The sequence below is a fragment of the Lepidochelys kempii genome, chromosome 13 (assembly GCF_965140285.1).
Source record: "Lepidochelys kempii isolate rLepKem1 chromosome 13, rLepKem1.hap1, whole genome shotgun sequence".
Classification (NCBI taxonomy): domain Eukaryota; kingdom Metazoa; phylum Chordata; order Testudines; family Cheloniidae; genus Lepidochelys; species Lepidochelys kempii.
This window is the reverse complement of record NC_136392.1, coordinates 38,783,329-38,805,862: the sequence shown is the minus strand read 5'-3', so window position 1 is coordinate 38,805,862 and position 22,534 is coordinate 38,783,329. Positions and strand designations below refer to the sequence as shown.

The 22,534-nt window shown below is 49.1% G+C and overlaps 1 gene segment (V, D, J or C); it reads right to left on the bottom strand.

Annotated features, from left to right (window-relative positions):
* Positions 1–22,457, bottom strand: LOC140896783 (Ig mu chain C region-like). The segment is given in 9 exon segments: positions 1–164; positions 9,082–9,195; positions 13,524–13,856; positions 14,344–14,673; positions 17,349–17,660; positions 18,828–19,147; positions 19,446–19,766; positions 22,065–22,373; positions 22,448–22,457. Coding segments are annotated over 9 exon segments (2,213 nt in total).
* Positions 22,458–22,534: the final 77 nt, after the last annotated feature.

The following is a 22,534-nucleotide window of genomic DNA, read 5'->3' as shown; positions in this document are numbered from 1 at the left end:
TCAGCGGCCGTTGTCGCGCCCTCCGCGCTGCTGTGGAACATGGTCTTTCCCGGTGTCCGGAGAGGGGGCCGGAGCCCGGGAGGGCTGAAGATGGAGGGAGGGAATGAAGAGGACGAAGCAGTGCTGTCCCCTCCTAGGAGCCCGGAGCCGGGCACTCACCGCACCTGTGGGACACAGAGAGCAGAGGGGTTCAGCCGGTGCCGCTCACGGGCAGCATCCTCGGCTGGGAGAGCAAGGCCAGAAGGGACCCTTGGGACCATCTAGCCTCGCCCAGCCACGCCTGCATCCTGCCAGGATGTCTGGGTTGAGCTGGAGCTCATCTTCCAGACAGAGACACCAGCCTTGCCAAACCGCCTCAGGGAACGGCCACTGCCCACCGGGTGCCGCACACCAAGTCCCTGGGGAGCCGCAGCTGCCTCCGCCGATTCTCCCTGCTTCTGGTACCAGCCCCATTGCAACGCGGCCCGGCACAGAACCGGCTTCACGGGCACCTCTGGCCCTTTGTGCTTCTGGGCCCGACCACTGATCCTTGGAGGTCACAGCTGAGTGCTTATTGATTGACGCTCATTGAGCCTTGCTCTTGGAACATTTCCTCTTGCTTCTTAATTAGGGATCATTCATTTTTGGTCATTGATCATTAATTCCTCATTATTGACAAGTGATTCTTATCAATTGATAATTATTAGCAGCGTATTGATGCTTGATCCTCGATTCTTTAACATTAATTACTGATCTGTGAGTGTTGATTATTGATAATTAATTGCAGATTAATGGCTATTCAGCATTAAGTACAGATCACTAGGTACTGACCAGGGATAGCCAATCCATGATTATTGATTTCTCAGTGATAAACAATTGGAATTGATAATAGACTGTTGATTCTCATTTATTGATCACTGCCGCATTAACCTTGATGGGAGCTCATTAATTAGTGATGACGGGTGGTGGATTATTAATAAGTAATCATTCCTGATTCTCTCTCATTGATCGTTGGTCACTGTCAGGAATCAGGGCTGGCAGCAGAGCGAGTCCCAGGCAACCTGACGTGCGCACCTGGCCTGGAGCCGGCTGCCTGATTGGCTCCCCCCTGATTGCTTGGCAGACTCAGCAGCCCGGTTCATGAGCCCAGCAGAAGTTAAGCAGCTGCCCAAAGAATTTCCCCAGGGCTGCGATAGCAGCTGTGACTGCTTGTTCCAGCCCTGCGCCTGCCTTCTTCCCTTCTGGGTCCAGCCCAGCTCCTGCCTTCTTCCAGGCTTTCTTCTCTCCAGGTAACCTGTTCCTAAAGCTGGGCTCTAACTCCTGACTTTGGTGTTAGCCTCTGACAACCGTAACATCATAGAGCTGTGGGACAGGGAGAGACCTCGACAGCTCACCTAGTCCCCTCTCCTGCCCTGAGGCAGGACTAAGTCATACTTATTCCATCCCTGACAGGTATTTCTCTAACCTGCTCCTAAAAACCTCCAACAATGGAGGATCCACAACCTCCCTGGCAATTTGTTCCAGTATTTACCCAGCCTGACAGTAAGGAAGGTTTTTCCAATGTCCAACCTAAACCGCCCTGTCTGCAATTATCGCCCATCGCTTCTTGTCCTAGCCTCCGAGGTTAACGAGTACAATTTTTCACCCTCCTTTTTAGAACAACCTTTTGTAGATTTGAAAAATGTTATAATCTCATTCCCCCGCCCAGGCCACCCCAGTTTTCTCTTCTGCAGTTCTTTCAATCTTCCCTCACAGCTCATGTTTTCTAGCCCTTGAATGATTTTTGTTGCTCTCCTATGGCCTTTCTCCAAATTTTCCACATCTTTCCTGAAATATGGTCCCCAGAACTGGACACAAGACTCCAGATGAGGCCGTATCAGTACGGAGTAGAGCAGACGAATTACTTCTCATATCTTCCTTACAATATTCCTGCTAATACATCCCAGAATTCATTTTTTTCCCCGATAGTATTACATCGTTGACTCATATTTAGCTTGTGATCCCCTACTACCCCCAGATCCCTTTCGGCAGTACTCCTCCCTAGGCCGTCATTTCCCATTTGTGTGTGTGCAACTGATTGTTCCTTCCTAAGTGGAGTACCTGGCATTGTCCTTATTGAATTTCATCACTGAATGTGGGTGACTAAGTAGTTCCCGCGGCTGGCGGCTGGCTGCATGCTGATGGCGTGGGATCGATTCTTCAGCACTGGTTGTTGCTCTAAGCAGTGACAGGACCATGCTGTTGCTGTTTCCTTAAGCAGCGTGATGCCGGCGCTGTACAACAGGCTGAGCAGGAAGAGAGCTGTCAAGGTTCCTTCCCCACTCTGAACTCTAGGGTACAGATGTGGGGACCTGCATGAAAACCTCCTAAACTTACTTTTACCAGCTTAGGTTAAAACTTCCCCAAGGGACAAACTATTTTACCCTTAGCCCTTGGACTTCCACTGACACCACCAAACTTTATCTGGGTTCCTGAAAAAATGTAGTGTGGAAACGTCTTTCCCCCCAAAATCCTCCCAATCCTTGCACCCCACTTCCTGGGGAAGTTTGGTAAAAATCCTCACCAATTTGCATAGGTGACCACAGACCCAAACCCTTGGATCTTAGAACAATGAAAAAGCAATCAGTTTGCTTACAAGAAGGCTTTTAATAGAAGGGAAAAAAAGAATCACCTCTGTAAAATCAGGATGGTAAATACCTTACAGGGTAATCAGATTCAAAACACAGAGAATCCCTCGAGGCAAAACCTTAAGTTACAGAAAGACACACAGACAAGAATATTCATTCTATTCAGCACAGCTATTTTCTCAGCCATTTCAAGAAATCAGAATCCAACGCATCTCTACCTAGATTACTTACTAAGTTCTAAGCCTCCATTCCTGTTCTGTCCCCGGCAAAAGCATCACACAGACAGACACAGACCCTTTGTTTTTCTCCCTCCTCCCAGCTTTTGAAAGTATCTGGTCTCCTCATTGGTCATTTTGGTCAGGTGCCAGCAAGGTTACCTTTAGCTTCTTAACCCTTTACAGGTGAGAGGATTTTTCCTCTGGCCAGGACGGATTTTATATTTATCTCTTCCCTTTATATTTATGACAAGCCCCCCAAATCTCAGCTAGGGTGAAACGCTGGCTGTGATTTCTTCCTGGAGCTCTAGGAAAAAACAGAGTTAATAAGACACATGCACCTCTAAATATACTACCAAGTACATAAAGACTAACAATATTTTCCACATCTCAAGGACGATTTTAACCAGTTGATTCTGGGAAACTTTCACGGGAGAGTGCATCAGCCACTTTGTTAGAAGCTCCTGAGATGTGTTGGATGTCGAAATCAAAATCTTGGAGCGCGAAACTCCACCGAATAAGTTTTTTGTTATTTCCCGTGGCGGTATGAAGCCACTGTAGTGCAGCATGGTCAGTTTGCAGGTGGAAACGCCATCCCCAGACGTATGGGCGTAGCTTTTCCAGAGCGTAGACAATGGCGTAACATTCTTTTTCACTGACTGACCAGTTGCTTTCCCTCTCAGACAGCTTCTTGCTGAGAAACATTACAGGGTGGAATTCTTGATCCAGTCCTTCCTGCATTAAAACTGCTCCCACACCACGGTCCGACGCATCTGTGGTTACTAGGAACGGTTTGTCAAAGTCTGGGGCCCTTAGCACAGGGTCAGATACGAGTGTCGCTTTAAGCTGGTTAAAGACCTTCTGACACTCTTCGGTCCACTGAACGGCATTTGGCTGTTTCTTTTTGGTTAGGTCTGTCAGTGGGACGGCGATTTGGCTGTATTGCAGTACAATCACCTGTAATATCCGGCCAAGCCTAAGAAGGATTGAACCTGTTTTTTTGACTTTGGGACAGGCCACTTTTGGATAGCATCCACTTTGGCCTGTAGGGGGCTGATAGTTCCTTGACCCACCTGGTGTCCAAGGTAAGTCACTCTGTTTAGACCTATTTGACACTTCTTAGCCTTAACAGTTAGTCCTGCCTCCCTTATGCGCTCAAGGACTTTTTGTAGATGTTCCAGGTGTTCTGCCCAGGAATCCGAAAATATGGCCACATCCTCAAGGTAGGAGACTGCATATTCTCCTAATCCCGCTAGGAGACCATCTACAAGTCTTTGGAAGGTGGCGGGTGCATTTTGCAGCCCGAAAGGGAGGACATTAAATTCATACAGCCCGAGATGTATGGTGAAGGCTGACCTTTCCTTGGTGGATTCATCTAGCGGTACCTGCCAGTACCCCTTGGTTAAGTCCAAGGTAGAGATGAACTGGGCCCGTCCCAGTTTCTCTAATAGTTCATCTGTGCGTGGCATTGGATAGTTGTCTGGGCGAGTTACAGCATTTAGCTTACGGTAGTCCACGCAAAAACATATCTCCCCATCTGGTTTGGGAACTAGAACCACTGGAGATGCCCGTGCACTGCCAGAGGGGCGGATTACACACATCTGTAACATATCCTGGATCTCCCGGTCTATAGCAGTTTTAGCTGGAGGAGACACCCGGTAAGGTTGGACTTTAATTGGGTGAGCATTACCTGTGTCAGTGGAGTGGTATGCCCATTCAGTCAGTCCTGGGGTGGCTGAGAACGTCGGCTCGTAGCTAGTGCACAGCTCCTCGATCTGCTGTCGCTGCATACGCCCAAGGGTCAGGGAGAGGTTCACCTCTTCCACATCACCAGCACTTTTCCCTTCGTAGTAGACACCTTCAGGCCACTCAGCGTCCTCTCCGCCCTGGGCTGTAAACTGACAAACCTTTAATTCTCTGGAATAAAAGGCCTCCAGACAATTAATATGGTACACTTTAGGCTTTCGGTTGGAGGTGGGAGGTTGGAGGTGTTAATTATGAGATAATTAACAGCTCCCAGGCGCTCCTGGACTGTGAATGGCCCTTCCCACGATGCTTCCATTTTATGGGCCTGGAGCACCTTTAAGACCATGACCTGGTCCCTACTTTGAAGGAACGCTCTCTGGCATGTTTATCATACCAGGCTTTTTGCTCTTTTTGAGCATCCTGTAAGTTTTCTTTAGCAAGGGCTAAAGAGGTTCAGAGGGTGTTTTGTAGGTTGGTTACAAAGTCCAGAATGTTAGTTCCTGGAGAAGGTGTAAATCCCTCCTATTGCTGCTTCACCAACTGTAATGGCCCCTTAACCTCACAGCCATATACAAGTTCAAATGGGGAGAACCCTAAACTGGGATGTGGTACAGCTCTGTAGGCAAAGAGCAACTGCTGCAACACTAGGTCCCAATCATTGGAGTGCTCATTTACAAATTTACGTATCATGGCCCCCAAAGTTCCATTAAACTTCTCCACCATGCCATTTGTTTGATGGTGGTAAGGAGTGGCTACCAAGTGATTTACCCCATGAGCTTCCCAGAGGTTTTCCATAGTTCCTGCCAGGAAATTAGTCCCTGCATCTGTGAGGATGTCGGAGGGACAACCTACCCTGGCAAAAATGTCTGCAAGTCCTGGCACACACTTTTAGCCCCGGTGTTGCTTAGAGCTACTGCTTCCGGCCATCGGGTGGCAAAATCCATGAAAGTCAGTATGTACTGCTTTCCTCTGGGTGTCTTTTTCAGAAAAGGACCCAGAATATCCACAGCTACTCGCTGAAATGGAACTTCACTGATGCGGAGTGGCTGGAGAGGGACTTTGACCTGGTTTTGGGGTTTTCCCACTCTTTGGCATACTTCACAAGACCGGACATAGGTAGAAACATCCTTGCCCATTCCCTCCCAGTGGAATGACCCCCCCAAACGGTCTTTGGTCCTGTTCACCCCAGCATGGCCACTAGGATGATCGTGGGCTAAGCTCAAGAGCTTGGCCTGGTATTTAGTTGGAACTACCAACTGTCTCTGAGGATGCCAGTCTTCCTGGTGTCCACCAGAAAGAGTTTCCTTCTATAAAAGTCCTCTTTCTACAACAAACCTGGATCGATTAGAAGAGCTGAGAGGTGGAGCGTTGCTCCGTGCTGCCGTCCAAGCTCTCTGGAGGCTTTCATCTGCTTCCTGTTAGGTCTGGAACTGTTCCCTTGATGCTGGAGACATCAGTTCCTCATTGGATTGTGGACCTAGGCTTGGTCCCTCTGGAAGCGATGTAGGGGATGGGGCTGTTTCCATTGACTGTGAACCGCTCTCCACTGGGACACTATGTTGGGGTTAAGGCTCCGGCTGAGCCTCTTGTGTAGGGTTATCGGCTACTGCCAGTTCAGGTTCAGTGGGGCTCTCTGGTGTTGAGGTTGCAAGTACTGGATTCAGTGCTAGCAATGGGTCCGGTGCTGGTTGTTCCGCTGGTTCCAGTTCTGGGACTGGTTCCGTCTGGGTCTCTGGGACTGGATCCACTACTGCTGTTGCAGACATTGGCCTGGGGTCCGGGTCCATCACCTCTGACCGGGTCCTGATAGAAGTTTCTGGAACAGAGCTAGGCCTCACGGCTTGTTTAGCCTGGCTGTGGGTGACCATTCCCACCCTCTTGGCCCGCTTCACATGATTGGCCAAGTCTTCCCCCAACAGCATGGGGATGGGATAATCATCATAGACTGCAAAAGTCCACGTTCCTGACCAACCCTTGTACTGGACAGGCAACTTGGCTGTAGGTAAATTGAAAGAGTTGGATTTGAAGGGTTGAATTGTCACTTGAATCTCTGGGTTGATTAAATTGGGGTCCACTAAGGAAGCATGGATAGCTGACACTTGTGCTCCGGTGTCCCTCCACGCGGTGACCTTCTTCCCGCCCACACTCACAGTTTCCCTCCGCTCCAAGGGTATCTGGGAGGTATCTGGGCCTGCAGATCTCTGGTGTGATTCCGGTGCAATGAACTCTAATCTGTTGGGGTTCTTGGGGCAGTTGGCCTTTACATGCCCCAGCTCGTTACATTTAAAACATCGTCCAGCTGACGGGTCACCGGGGCGAGGTGGGTTGCTGGAGAACGGGGTGGTGGGATGATAAGGGGTCTGGAGGGTTCTTTGGGAGGTAGGTGGGGCTTTGGGCGGCCCCCGGTAATAGGGTGTGGTCTGGGGTGGTCCCTTCTGGTCTCCGCTCCAACTGCGACCAGTTTTCTTCTTCTCTGCCACCTCCACCCATCTGGCTCCAATCTCTCCTGCCTCGATTACAGTTTTGGGCTGCCCATCTAGGATGTATCTTTCTATTTCCTCAGGAACACCCTCTAAGAATTGTTCCATTTGCATTAGGAAGGGCAAATTTACTGGAGATTCAACACTTGCTCCTGATATCCAGGCATCCCAGTGTTTCACAATGTGGTAGGCATGTCGGGTAAATGACACATCTGGTTTCCACCTTAGGGCTCTGAACCTCCGACGAGAATGCTCGGGTGTTATCCCCATTCTGACTCTCGCCTTGGATTTAAACAGTTCATACTTGTTCATGTGTTCTTTAGGCATTTCAGCCGCCACCTCAGCTAAGGGTCCACTGAGCTGCGGCCTCAGCTCCACCATGTATTGGTCGGTAGAGATGCTGTACCCAAGGCAGGCCCTTTCGAAGTTTTCTAAGAAGGCCTCAGTATCATCACCTGCCTTGTAGGTGGGGAACTTTCTGGGATGGGAAGTGGTACCTGGAGAAGGATTGCTAGGGTTTGTTGGTATATTCTGCTGAGCCTTTACCTTCTCCATCTCCTCCACATGCTTCCTCTCTTTTTCCTTCTCCTCCAGTTCTTTGGCCCTTGCCTCCATTTCTTTATCCCTTGCTTCCATAGCTCTCCTGTGAGCAGCCGCTTGGTGGTGTTCTGCCTCTTTCGCTGCCTCCATCTCTTTGTCCCTTGCCTCCATCTCCCTCCTGTGGGCAGCCTCCTGTACATCCTTCTCCATCCGCATGAGTTCTATCTGTCTTTCATGTTCCTTTTGTTTTTCAGCAGCCTCAAATCTGGCTAATTCCAGCTTTTGTTGAGCCATGGAGTCTGTCATCCTAACCTCTCTGTTTTTAACTAACTTTACACCCGAGGTTTAGAAATAAAAGGAACAAAACTTAGCTTGTAAAATTGTGTTGTGCTGGAATAGGATACCTATTCTCTGATAGTGATTGTCAGCCTACAGAAAAAAACAATTCCCTTTGTCTCTGCTCTGGCCCCAAATCAAAGCAAAAAAGCTTCCAACGATTTCCAGTTGGATACCTGCTTTCTAGCAGCCCAAAGGAAAAAATTTCCTTTTCAAATCTGTGCTCCTTGTCCAAAAAAAAAATTAAAATCCTAAAAAACCCAAAAACTAACACTTTTGTATTCAGACAAATAGGTGGAAATCCCCTCTAGTTGCTCTTAGGTCTGTGAAAACTTGAGAATTTCCCTGCAGGAGGTTAACTACTCTGCCTTAATCCCACCGCTCTGCCACCATGTCAAGGTTCCTTCCCCACTCTGAACTCTAGGGTACAGATGTGGGGACCTCCATGAAAACCTCCTAAACTTACTTTTACCAGCTTAGGTTAAAACTTCCCCAAGGTACAAACTATTTTACCCTTTGCCCTTGGACTTCCACTGACACCACCAAACTTTATCTGGGTTCCTGAAAAAACATAGTTTGGAAACGTCTTTCCCCCCAAAATCCTCCCAACCCTTGCACCCCACTTCCTGGGGAAGGTTTGGTAAAAATCCTCACCAATTTGCATAGGTGACAACAGACCCAAACCCTTGGATCTTAGAACAATGAAAAAGTGACCAGTTTTCTTACAAGAAGAACTTTAATACAAGAAAAAGTAAAAAGAATCACCTCTGTCAAATCAGGATGGTAAATACCTTACAGGGTAATTAGATTCAAAACACAGAGAATCCCTGGCCAAACCTTAAGTTACAGAAAGACACACAGACAAGAATATTCATTCTATTCAGCACAGCTATTTTCTCAGCCATTTCAAGAAATCAGAATCTAACATATACCTAGCTAGATTACTTACTAAGTTCTAAGCCTCCATTCCTGTTCTGTCCCCGGCAAAAGCATCACACAGACAGACACAGACCCTTTGTTTTTCTCCCTCCTCCCAGCTTTTGAAAGTATCTGGTCTCCTCATTGGTCATTTTGGTCAGGTGCCAGCAAGGTTACCTTTAGCTTCTTAACCCTTTACAGGTGAGAGGATTTTTCCCCTGGCCAGGAGGGATTTTATACTTCCCTTTATATTTATGACAAGAGCAATGAAGGCAACAGGTGTCCAGAGACCGTCAGATTCCTCCTCTCCTCCTTCAACAGAGACGCCTTGGTCCTCCACTAGGCAGTGAGGAGCTGGGGATGAGACAAATGTGCCGGTTAGAGAGGCCTCTTCATTAACCCAGGGAGCTGAGTGGGCACAGCAGGGAGCTCCGATCTGTGCTCTGGCAGGAGATCCCTGTCCAGGGCCAGAGACAGAGGGTTCCCTGCCAGGGGAGACAGGCAGGCTGCAGATGGAGACCCCCCGTCACAGGCTGCAATTCTCACAGCAGCCTCAGGGATTTCAGCCCCAATTTCCATTAAATTTCACGCCCTTTGGCTCCTATACAAACCCCAGCCAGCGGCACGACATGCCTGTCCCCGAGCATGCGATTCCCCTCCCCAGGCCAGCAACAGAGCTGGGCTGAGACCTGCCAATGCATAGCTCAATGGGACCATGCACCCCCCATCCAACAGCGGCGTCTTCCCAGCCAATGCCAGTTCATTCCAATGCTTCCCTTCCAGATCTTGTGCCTGTGGCAGGGTGTGCATACCCGCACTAGCCAGGAAAGGGTTAATCACACCCTAGGGGTGGAGGAAGTCCTTCACCTCACACCATGCTAAGCAAGCTCCAAATGCTGTGCTGGTAGGAAGAAGAGCAGGCCAGCTCACTCTGCACTGACCGCCAAGGAGGAAGGACACTTGGTCGAGGCTCCAACCCAGGAGCCATTACAGCCCTTGCCTGTGGAAGGTGGACATCTCGAGACACAGACCTGGGACCTCTTGCCTTCAGCTGACCAGCTGGAGTCGGAGTCACAGGGAAATACCTGCTCCGAGGAGCTCGCAGACCCCAAAGTGATATGGACTGCAGCTTCAGGAAGCCCGGTAGCAAGTGACCCAGGGAGGTGGAGGGAGTGGTATCTCCCACCCGTCTAAGGTCAGCATGTTGCAATCAGGGGAGGAAAACGATAACAGACAATGCGGAAATGGCAGAGGTGCTTAATGACCTCTGTGTTTCCGTTTTCACCAACAAGGTTGGTGGCAATTGGACGTCTAATGTAGTGAATGCCGGTGAAAATGAGGTAGGATCAGAGGCTAAAATAGGGAAAGAACAAGTTAAAAATTACTTAGCCATGTTAGATGTCTTCAAGTCACCAGGGCCGGATGAAACACATCCTAGAATACTCGAGGAACTGACTGAGGGGATATCTGAGCCATTAGCGATTATCTTTCAAAAGTCATGGAAGTTGGAGGAGATTGCAGAAGACTGGAAAAGGGCAAATCTAGTGCCCATCTATAAAAATGGAAATAAGGACAACCTGGGGAATTACAGACCAATCAGCTTAACTTCTGTACCCGGAAAGATAATGGAGCAAATAATGAAGCAATCAATTTGCAAACATGTAGAAGAAAACAAGGTGATAAGTAACAGCGTGGATTTGTCAAGAACAAATCGTGTCAAACCAACCTGATAGCTTTTTTTGACAGGGGAACAAGCCTTGTGGATAGGGCGGAAGCGATAGACATGGTATATCTTGACTTTAGTAGGGCTTTTGATACAGTCTCATGGGACCTTCTCATAAACAAACTAGGTAAATGCAGACTAGATGGAACTACTATGAGGTGGGTGTATAACTGGTTGGAAAACCATTCCCAGAGAGTAGTTATCAGTGGTTCACAGTCATGATGGAAGGGAATAGTGAGTGGGGTCCCGCAGGGATCAGTTCTGGGACCAGTTCTCTTCAATATCTTCATCAATGATTTAGATAATGGCATAGAGAACACACGTATAAAGTTTGTGGATGATACCAAGTGGGAGGGGTTGCAAGTGCTTTGGAGGTTAGGATTAAAATTCAAAATGATCTGGACAAAGTGGAGAAATGGTCTGAAGTAAAAAGGATGAAATTCAATAAGTACAAATGCAAAGTACTCCACTTGGGAAGGAACAATCTTCCACTCTACTCCGTGCTGATTAGGCCTCAACTGGAGTATTGTGTCCGGTTCTGGGTGCCACATTTCAGGAAAGATGTGGACAAATTGGAGACAGTCACAGAAGAGCAACACAAATGATTAGAAGTCTAGAAAACATGAGCTTTCAGGGAGGATTAAAAATTGGGATTGTTGAGGCTGGAAAAGAGAAGGTTGAGAGGGGACATGATAACAGCTTTCAAGAACATAAAAGGTTCTTACAAGGAGGAGGGAGAAAAATTGTTCTCCTTAACCTCATAGGGTAGGACAATTAGCAATGGGCTTAAATTGCAGCAAGAGAGGGGTCGGTTGGACACTAGAAAAAACTTCCTGTCAGGGTGGTGAAGCACTGGCATAAATTGCCTAGCGCGGTTGTGGAATCTCCATCACTGGAGATGTTTAAGAGCAGGTTAGACAAACACCTGTCATGGGCGGTCTAGATAATACTTAGTCCTGCCGTGAGTGCAGGGGCCGGGACTAGATGAGCGCTCAGGTGAGCCCGTGTCCCACTGCCCTTGCCTCATCCCCTCCGGTGACAGCCCCTGGGTTTGGCCATTACCACACTGCCCTGCATTTGAGGTCCTCTCTATTCACTCTGGCCGCTAGGCCACACTCCCCTACACTCAAGGGCTGCTATATTGACTCTAGCCCCAAGAAAACAAAGTCCTGCACTTCAGGGCTGATATATTCACCATGGGCACTAGGCCACACCACTCTGTGCTCATGGGTTCCCTTTAACAGACTTATCCTCCAGGAACTTATCTAATTTCCTTTTTGAACCCACTTATACTTTGGGCCATCACAACATCCCCTGACAACTACTTCCACACGTTGACTCTGTTGTGTGAAGAAGTTCTTTCTTGTGTTTGTTTGAAACCAGCTGCCATTTAATTTCATTGGGTGAACCCAGGTTCTTGTATTATGTGAAGGGGAAAATAACACTTCCTGATTTACTTTCTCCACACCCGCCATGATTTTATAGACCTCTGTCATATCCCCCTTAGTCATTTCTTTTCTAAGATGAAAAGTCCCAGCCTGTCTAATCTCTCCTCAGTCGGAAGCTGTTCCATCCCCATGATCAATGTTGTCCCTTTTCTCTGTACCTTTTCCATTTCTAATACATCTTTCTTGAGATGAGGTGACCAGAATTTCACGCAGTATTCAAGCTGTGGGCATACCATGGATTTATACAGTGGCATTATGAGATTTACCGTCTTAATATCTGTCCCTTTCCTAATGGTTCCTACCATTGTTACCTTTTCTGACTGTCACCCTGTGTTGACTCCAGAACTGAATGCCGTATTCCAGTATCGGTCTCCCTAACCCCGTACACAGAGGTGAAATCACTTCCCCTGCACACCACCCCCATGTTTATACATCCAGGGACAGAGCTGGGAGGAATGAAGGCTCCTAACTCAGTCTCACCCTCCCACCTCACTCCCTAAACACATAAAACCAGATTCCTGGGCGCTCTGCCTCTAACCTTATGTGGTCAAGTGAGGATGCATCTCCTAAGGCTTCTCACGCCAGAGTGGCTAGGGCTACATTGTGAGACAGGTGCAATAGTTACGAAACAAGTCTTGGAGATGGGGGATCAGGGCTCTATTCCCACCTCTCCCACTGACCTACAGTGTGACCTGAGACAAGCCACCTGGGCTGGGGACTTTAAAGGACTCTTAGGAAATTAGGTGCCAGTGAAATAAACTCACAATTGAATGGGAGTTGGGTGTCTCGTTCCATTTTAGCTTAACAATTTTAATCCTTTTGTGCCAAAATATCAGCTCCTTGCTTCCAGGACGTTTGCTGTGTGTGTGTTCATACAGGACCCATCCAATGGGGCCCTGACATCAGTCAGGAGATCTAGGAGCTGTAATATCATGAATAATAATGGATGGATAGCAACTCCCTGCAGAGGGATGAACAGGTGGAAACATGACACTGCATGAGGATGGACGGATGCAGAGAGGAGATTGCATAATTTTGCATGCATGGATGGACAGATATTGTGCAATCAACGAGACAGGTACTGCAGAGGGTAGGATGGATGGATAGATCCTGTGGAAGGATGAACTGACGTAGACAATCCATAAGGAAAAGAGGATGGCTAAAGAGAAAGAAAGAAAGAAAGAAAGAAAGGTGGGGGGATACATCTAGATATTGTGGGAAGAAGTGTGGATGGGTGGATGAGACACAGAGACAGTCTCCGCCAGAAGACACACCCTTCATCACAAACTCTGGCATGCTGCATTTTTATTTGGGCATATTCCACACACAGCCACGCTCTGTACACCAGAGCTCCCACAGCTTTACACACAGGCTAAGAGGAATCCCAGAGCCCACGAGGTTCCCTGGCCATCTCAGATACGCCGTGAGGAGCCCACGCGGCTCTGCTCCTCAGTAGCAGGTGACGTCGGTATCGGACAAGATCACAGAGACATTGACGGCGGTGGGTTTACCGGAGGCTTTGTCCACGCTCCGGTGGACGAAGGTCATGGGCAGACCCTCGTGCCCCACCACGCAGGCGTACGTGTCCCCCCGCTCCCATTCAGATGCCAAGACATTGAACTTGCTGTAGATGAAGTAGCGCTCCTCCTTCCCGGCCTCCCGGACGGGGCCGATGTTGGTGTAGGCTTCCTGGGGCACGGGCCGGTCCTGCTGGGTCCATGTCACCAAGATGGCTCTGGGCCGGAAGCCGGAGGCCAGGCAGGTGATGGTGGCCGATTCCCGGAGAGCCAGCTCCTCAGCGTGAGGAGGGGAGATGTAGACAGAAGGGGCCCGGAGGGAAACCACTGCCATGAGAAACAGCAAAGGGTTGATGCGAAGGATTGGGACCCAGGAGTCCTGGCTACCACCCCCCACCCTCATCACCCTGCTATATCCCACTAGACCCCCCACTCCCGACCCAGACCCATGGATACAATCCAGGAGTTCGGCCCACACTAACCCACCAGATCCAAATACCTTCCCTGAAAAGGGGCTAGAACTCAGGACTCATGGCTTCCAGTCTCCCTATTCTAACCCACGACATCCCACTCCCCTCCCAGAGACAGAAAAAGAACCCAGGAGTCCTGACTCTGTCCCCTTCTGTCTCATAAATTTGTCTGTTTCATCCCAACCACAAATCTGTGACTCCCAGTCCCAAAGACCTCAAGCCGGATCACAGCTAGAGACAGAAGGTCCCGTGTCCCATTCCCCACATCCTGAGCCAGCCACTCTCCCAAGCCTGCAGCCGGATGGCAGCTGGCGCCCCCTACAGGGGAAAGGCTGAGCTCTTACTGTGACTCTTGCGGATGCTCTTGACAATGGCCGACGGGATGTCTTGGTGCTTCACGGTGCAGGTGAACTCCTCCCCCGCCTGCCACTCCTCCACGCACACCCGCAGGATGCTGGTTGCACTGTAGGTGCCATCTTCCTGCAGCACTGGCTCCCTGGAGACCACGGCCAACGGGCCCCCACTACCCCGGTTCCAGGAGACCTCCAGGCTGCCAGGGGTTTCCATGCCACTCACCAAACAACTAATGGTGGCGTTCTGCCCTATGTAGAGGTCCTCCAGGGAAGGGGGAAGGAGAGAGACCTCCAGAGGGTGTCGATTACAGTTGCTGACACCTGGTGGGGGGCAGGAGGCAGCGTTGAGGGCTGGGGTGAGCAAATATTTCAACAGGCATGAGGTGGTAACTGAGTGCCTCTCTCTCAGGGGCGCAAAGCCCAGGGGCTGTTTGGGAAAGGGGCTGAGGGTCACTGGAGGTGGAAATAGGGCACTGGGGTCCCTGGTAGAAGGGGCAGGACCCTCATCTTATGGAGCAGCAGGGAAAATGGCTGAGATTTTCCAACCAACAGAGAGATTGGGATTCCTGGGTCCAATTATGCTTATTTGGGTCTCTCGGTGCCAGGAGCAAATCTGAAGGTCTCCAGCTTTGTTGGGAGAAAGCCCCATTGAGGAAAACATGGCCAGGGACAGACCTGCCATGGTTGCTCAACTCTGGGTCCTTCCAGCCAGAAATTCATGAGCTTGATGACCCACCTGAGCTCAATGCATTTATTCCCCTTTCCCAGAGATGGCAGCTGGTACACAGGACAAATGACCTGCCCATGGTCATGACTGGCACCCAGATCCTCCTGCTCTAACCACTAGACCCCACACTGCACCCACAGCTCAGGACAGAACTTGTGTTCCCTAAACCCTACCCTCTGCACAGGGAGAAGGGCCATTTATATTTCACACCTGTGCTCTGCTGAGGTCCCTCAAGACATGAGTCCCGCAACTCCCACTGCAAGCCGATGGAGGAGGGGAGACCTCGAATCACTTTAGAAATCTCAGCAGGGAAACCCAGACTGATGGGAGCCCTGGCACCCAGGGACAATGTCCTCTCTTGAATGTTGTGTGAAGAATATGCATGGTGTCGCTCATGAGATTAGTTTCTAAAGTGAACGTCCAAGCCCCACTGTGGGGCAATGGAGCTGAGAGGTTTCTCTCCTTTGTTTGAATGAATTCATGGGCTTCTGAATCCGATATGGAATCTGCCCCACCCCAACACATCTTTTCCTTCAGAACAGATTTTAATTGGGTGCCTGTCATGGCTGCAGATCCATGAAGACTTTCCTAATGTGCCAGCAACAAATTTGAGGAATAAAAAGGGACAATAAGGACAAAATTGTGAATCAGCTGTTAGGATATAGATATTCAGGCCTGTCTGCAAAGGCCTGTACTCTAAGAATTTAGGTGTATTCTTATCACTTGGCTAGTTCTAGAGGTATAAAAGAAAGAATCAAAACCACTGTCTGCTGGTGTAAGGGCCTTCTCTTACTGTGACAGTCTGAGGCCCTGTGCTTAGGCTCAGGCCTTTGGCTAAGCAGCAGAGGCAGCCATAAGCTGGGAAGCGAACGGTCACCTCCTCACATCCCAAACTAGTCACACTGAAATAAGGTGCTATTGGGCTGTTAGGCACTATCAGGACAGGATTGTATTCCTATCACCTCCAGAGAAAGGGAAGTGCCTAGAAAATGTAAAAGGAAACTTAGTTTGATAGCATCCTGTCTGGCAAGAACTCACTTATCAATAGCTGGGATGTGAAATCCTCACTTCTGTATTGTTTTGTCATTATAGTTCCCACTTTGCTGTTGTTTGTCTGTATAATCTCTGTCTGGTTCTGTGATTGTTCCTGTCTGCTGTATAATTAATTTTGCTGGGTGTAAACTAATTGAGGTGGTGGGATATAATTGGTTACATAATCATGTTACAATATGTTAGGATTGGTTAGTTAAATTTCAGGAAAATGATTGGTTAAGGTATAGCTAAGCAGAACTCAAGTTTTACTATATAATTTGTAGTCAATGAGGAAGTGACGGGGTGTGGGTGGGGGTGGGCATGTGGGTGTGTGAGATGGGAACAGGGAATGGGGGTAAGAAAATTGGAATCATGTTTTGCTAAAGGGGGAGATGGGAACAGGGAATGGGAGTAAGGAAGTTGGAATCATGTTTGGCTAAGGGTAGGAATGGGAACAGGGACACAGGTGTAAGGCTCTGTGGTGTCAGAGCTGGGAAGGAGGATACTAAGGAAGGAAACTGGAATCATGCTTGCTGGAAGTTCACCCCAATAAACATCGAATTGTTTGCACCTTTGGACTTCGGGTATTGTTGCTCTCTGTTCATGTGAGAAGGACCAGGGAAGTAAGTGGGTGAAGGAATAAGCCCCCTAACATCAGCCACCTTGGGAATCCATGTCCAAGTGTGGAGCAAACAACTCCCAGGGGGATCCCATGGTTAAGAAGGAAAGAAATTTTTCAGTGAACCACCTCCCTGCCATGAAAGTCTTCCGTGAACTTTCCCCAAGAGCAAGAGTATCCATCCCAATGTCTTGGCCAAATCACAGCCCAATGAGATTACATTCTGCACCCTCCTTTAAATTCCCTCTTGCAGTTAGGACAGTTTTCCTGCAATTCTGTTAGTGGTTATGGGGTCTATGAAGCTGCAGAATCATCTCCTCCAGGGGTGGGGTGGGATCCCCATTACTTGGGGCATTTCAGACTGGATAATGCCTTGGGAATACAGGGCACTCTCCTGCACTGGAGTGGAGCGGAGGTTCCCACCCAGCTCAGGTTGCAATAAATCTTGGTTTCACCAAAGACGGATCTCTTTCTCCATTATGATGCCTTCATTGCCACCCCGCCTCCCCCCACCAGGGCTCACATGGAGTCATTCAGTTGTTTATGCCATTGGCTGGACGGGATAAATACATGTGTGGACATCCCCAAATTAATACCTGCCTCTGAGAATCCACTTACCGAGGGACACCTTTTCCACAACCCTCTTGGGCGCTTCCATGGCTGGGTGATGCACCATGCAGGTGTAATTTCCTTCTCCTTGACTTTGCTCAACCTTCAGGATGCTGTAGGCAGAGAAAGTGCCATTTCCTGACACAGGGCCACTGTAACTGGACTTGAGTTCTGGGGAGTTATTCTTCAACCATGACATGCTGATCTCTTCAGGGTAAAAGCGACTAGCTTCGCAGAAGAGAGTCAAGGACACTCTGTTCCTGGAGATGTCTTTGTGGTCGGCTTGGGAGACAGTGACCGAGGGCTCCTTCTCACGGATGCCTAAATGAAAAGGAAGAGGGGCAAGAAAAGAATAAGACTTGGTTTGTCTGTCTAAGTTAAGGACTTAGATCCACCAGCTATCTCTGTGTGAAGGGGCCAGGGAGGGCAGTTGTTCAGGGTACGTGTGAAGCTAGACCAGGCAAAATAAAAACCCAACCCTTGAGCATCATCTCCCTTGAAACTCAAAAAGCTTGGATCTTCACCCAAAGACTCAACTGAACTCCAAAGCTTTCCCCGCAGAATGCACAGTGAACTTCCAGATCCTCAACCTTCAACGGCAACAACTTAATATCATCATCTTCATCTCCATCACCATATTCATCTTCTTCACCTCCCTTCCTTCCTCCTTATCTTCATCTTCTCCAGCATTCTAACGTTCTTTTTTTTTTCTCCTTCAGCCCCTTCGAGATAATCATCATCCTAATCGTTATCCTCAACTTGGTTTTACAGTAACACAGATGGGCAGGGGTCTTTGAGCTAGTCCTGTGTCCCAAACCTGAACCCTCACCCCAAACCTTGAACCACACGATCTCCTCTTCACCCCAAGTCTCCGCCATGCATCATCATGACATTGGGTCACCAACCCATTTGCTCACTCAGATGGAGCCTCTTCCCTCCTTCAAATGCTCACAGCAAAATTCAACACAACTGAGATTTTTCAAAGGCTGGCTAAGGGACTTGGACACCTTGGGTATTTCAATGGGATTTCGGCACCTAACTCCACTGGAGACTTAGAGATTCTCATCAGAAATATCCCTGAAAGACCAGATGCCTGCAACAAGCACCAGCCTGATTTCCAGAGGTAAGAAGTACATATGCACATCAGACCAGAGTCACAAATAGGACACTAAGTCCCTAACAGGCCACGTCACTGGATCCCAGGGAGCAGAGAGAGTGAAATTCTTGGAGAATCTGGAAATTAACGTTAAAGCAGGGAATACTGGGGAAACTGTGCAAGTGGAAATTAATGAGAGATAGAGAATGAAAGATTCATAGGAGAAATAATAATTATACCTGCAATACATCCCTGTCCTAAGGACTTGGGCTCCGCTAAAGTCCTAGGACTTAGAGGCTGCCTAGGACTTGTTCGGGGTGAGTTTCACCCTCTAATCCCAATTAACAATGACTGGAGTTTGCCTTTTCCTTTGAGATGCCAAGGCTACTCACCTGTATTGCTCATGGTTATGTCCTGGGTTAGTTCTCCAGAACAGAGTGTGGTCACTTTGCAGGTAAATATGGTGCCTTGTCCCCACTGGGCCAGTGACACAGGGTGAAAACTGACCAGGTTGGTGGTCCCGTTGCTGTTCTTCTTGAGAGTTTCTGTCTTTGCCACAGAGCTGACTTGCCCATCCACTTTCCATGCGATTCTGCTGGCTGCTAAGTCATAACCCAAAACTAGACAGGTAACATGACCAGAATTTTGATGACATCTTCATAGGAGGGTTTGGTTAAGTAGATGGTTGGGTCATGTGAACTTCTGAGGCAGGCTGAGAAATGCAAAGAGATGTCATTGACCAGCATAAATAATGTGGAAAGGTAGAAAAAGACTATCGAAATCTAATCTAATCTATCCATCCACCTCCATCAGAACACTGGTAGTATCCATCTCATCCGTCCATCCCCCCATTATATCTCTTTCTCTTCCCATCCACCTACAGTATCAATTTCTCTATGGTACTCCTGTCTCCCACCACACTAGTGTCTAGGTGCAGTCCCACCTACCCTTAGGCAAGGCTGATTTCTGAGTAACTCTCCACCCCACCATGCACAGGCATAGCCCCTCACCCAAGCACTTGCTGGCGTTGTGCATGGAGAGCTCTGTTTCCACTGCTGGGTGGGTCACTTGACAGGTGTAGACGTCCCCCACCTCTGCCTGGTGACAGTCATGCGGCTCTGTCCCATGTAGGAGCCATCTGTGCCCATTGCAGAGGAAAAGGCCGGGGTAGGGGGGGCTCCTCTCCTTTCCATTCACCAGCCATTTCATGACAGTTTTCCCGGGTCTGAAGCTCAGGAGGAGGCAAACCAGCTCCAGCTGGCTCTCTATGGCACTCTCCTCGCAGGTGGGGACTAGGAGGTAAACCTGGGGTGGCACTGTCAAACCACACACTGAGAGCAGAGACAGGAGATGTCAAGGTTCCTCCCCCACTCTGAACTCTAGGGTACAGATGTGGGGACCTGCATGAAAACCTCCTAAGCTTAGTTTCACCAGCTTAGGTTAAAACTTCCCCAAGGTACAAATTAATTTTATCCTTTGCCCCTGGATCCACTGCCACCACCAAACTTTAACTGGGTTTGCTGGGAAAAGTAGTTTGGACACGTCTTTCCCCCCAAAATCCTCCCAACCCTTGCACCCCACTTCCTGGGGAAGGTTTAGTAAAAATCCTCACCAATTTGCATAGGTGACCACAGACCCAAACCCTTCGATCTTAGGGCAATGAAAAAACATTCAGTTTTCTTACAAGGAGACGTTTAATAGAAGTAAAGGAATCACCTCTGTAAAATCAGGATGGTAGATACCTTACAGGGTAATTAGATTCAAAACATAGAGAATCCCTCTAGGCAAAACCTTAAGTTACAAAAAGGACACACAGACAGGAATAGTCCTTCTATTCAGCACAGTTCTTTTCTCAGCCATTTAAAGAAATCATAATCTAACACATACCTAACTAGATTACTTACTAAAAGTTCTAAGACTCCATTCCTGTTTTATCCCCAGCAAAAGCAGCATACAGACAGACACAGACCCTTTGTTTCTCTCCCTCCTCCCAGCTTTTGAAAGTATCTTGTCTCCTCATTAGTCATTTTGGTCAGGTGCCAGTGAGGTTACCTTTAGCTTCTTAATGCTTTACAGGTGAGAGGATTTTTCCTCTGGCCAGGAGGGATTTTAAAGGGGTTTACCCTTCCCTTTATATTTATGACAAAGGAAAACACAGTCCAGTGTGACTCTCTGTAGATCCCCACTCCCCTTCCCAAGAGAGTGCTAATTCTACAGTCCTCCCAGCACTGGCAAAAACCCACCTTCTTGTGCTGTGTTTACACTGCATACTTTATTCAGCCTCTAGGGATTAACTTCACAGCCATGTAAGGGATTAAAACAAATGGGAACAGGGCCCTTAAATCATTTAGGCAAATACTGAATGCCTCCGTGCATTCTTTCTGCACATGCTGCTGGAGTGTGTTCTCCCTAGTAAACAGCAGGGACAAAGCTGGAACTTGAGCTGTGTTTGTTTGAACTTCTTTTCCTCAATTAATGTCCTGTTTAAGGGGGACTGTGGCGCTGTAGAGCATGACATGGCATCAGAAGAAAACCTGGGAGAGGACTGACTGTGTCTGACTACAGAAAAAGGGTCAAATGCTCAGGTGATGTAAGTCGACACAGGGCCACTGACTTCCATGGAGATCAGTCAATTTACACCCGTTCAAGTTCTGACCCCAGAATGCCTAGGTTTGCTGCTCTGGGGTTGTATCCATTTCAAAAGATGCCCGAGAACAGCCGGAGTGCAAGAAACACACACAGCTCCATGACAAAGAGGTGTAAGCGAGTGCTAGCTTGTAAGGGGGTGTAGCCCCGTTAGGGCCAGTGGTTGCTGGGAATTGGAGTTTCATGGGGCTGCTTGCTGCAGTCTATATAAGGGAAAGCTTCTGGCTCAGTGCTGAGGAAAGCACCTGAGGGGGAAATCTCTAGATGCGGACCAGGCAGGAGGGCTAGGAACCATGCGGGAAAGGGGACCTAGTGGGAAAGGGGGCGTGTGCTCCCCATCCAGCCGGCTGAACGCTGGGGGGGCCCTGGGTGGCTGCGAGCCTGTGGTCTGAGTTCCACTGGTTTTGCTTTGAGTCCTTGTGTGTGAACAAACCTGGCCTTTGGACTGAAGCAGCGAATGAGCTTTGTTCTACCCCCCCGGTGGGAGGAGTCTGGGTCTGGGTTTGGGTTTGGGTGAGGGTGAGGGAGTAAGGCAGTGAGCCGAAGATTTCCCCTGTACAGAAGGGCAGCATGAGGCTTCGGTGCCATTTCAGACCAGCTGCGTGTCTAAGATTTCCCAAGGTGCCTGAGGGATTTACGTGCCACGTTCCCATGGGAAATGGGTACCTAAATATTTTAGGCAGGGCTGAAAAATCTCCCCCTTCGTGGAACATAGGTCTCTGCCCAGGGGTGCATTTCACCCTGAGGTTTGCCTCATTCAGGGGCCCACGGAGAGGGGCACTGGGGGCGGGAGTTCTGCAATGACAAAGCACCAGGGCTCAGTGTGTTTCAACATGGGGCCAAACTTTCCCCACTCTTGCACGGCGAGATTTTTCCAAAGGCACTTACGGGATGTGGATTAAGATTAACTGGCTCCCAGACCCTCTAGGCGCTTTGAAAATCTCAGCCTGGCTGCCCCCTCCTCCCCCCGCCGCATGTCTTACATTCCTGAGGGAACTTCCCGGACACTGTCTTCCCTGTGCCTTGATGCGTCACGTCGCACTGGTAGGGGTCGCCCTGCCGGGAACTGTCGGAGGGGATCAGCAGGCTGCTCTGGGTGTGGAGCCCATTGCTCATCGTCACCTCTGGGAAAGTTTTGACCCCCTTGGTCACTTGGCCAGAATTCCACTTGATGTCCACTGGCGATGGCAAATAGCCAGTTACGAGGCAGGCCAAGCTGGTGTCCGGGGGCACATTGCCGGTCTTGCTGCAGCAGGGAACCAGGGGGAAGACGGAGGGGGCTGTGCGGGTCGCTGGAAAAAGAAAGAGAATATGAGAGAAACCATCAAAAGGGGAAACTCTGAAAACCGGCCACTGATCTACCTACATCCGTCCATCCACCTCCCTCTGTGGCCTGATGGCTGCCTGGCCCAGTGGCCAATTCACTGGGAAAGGAGTCAGGACTCTGAGGTTC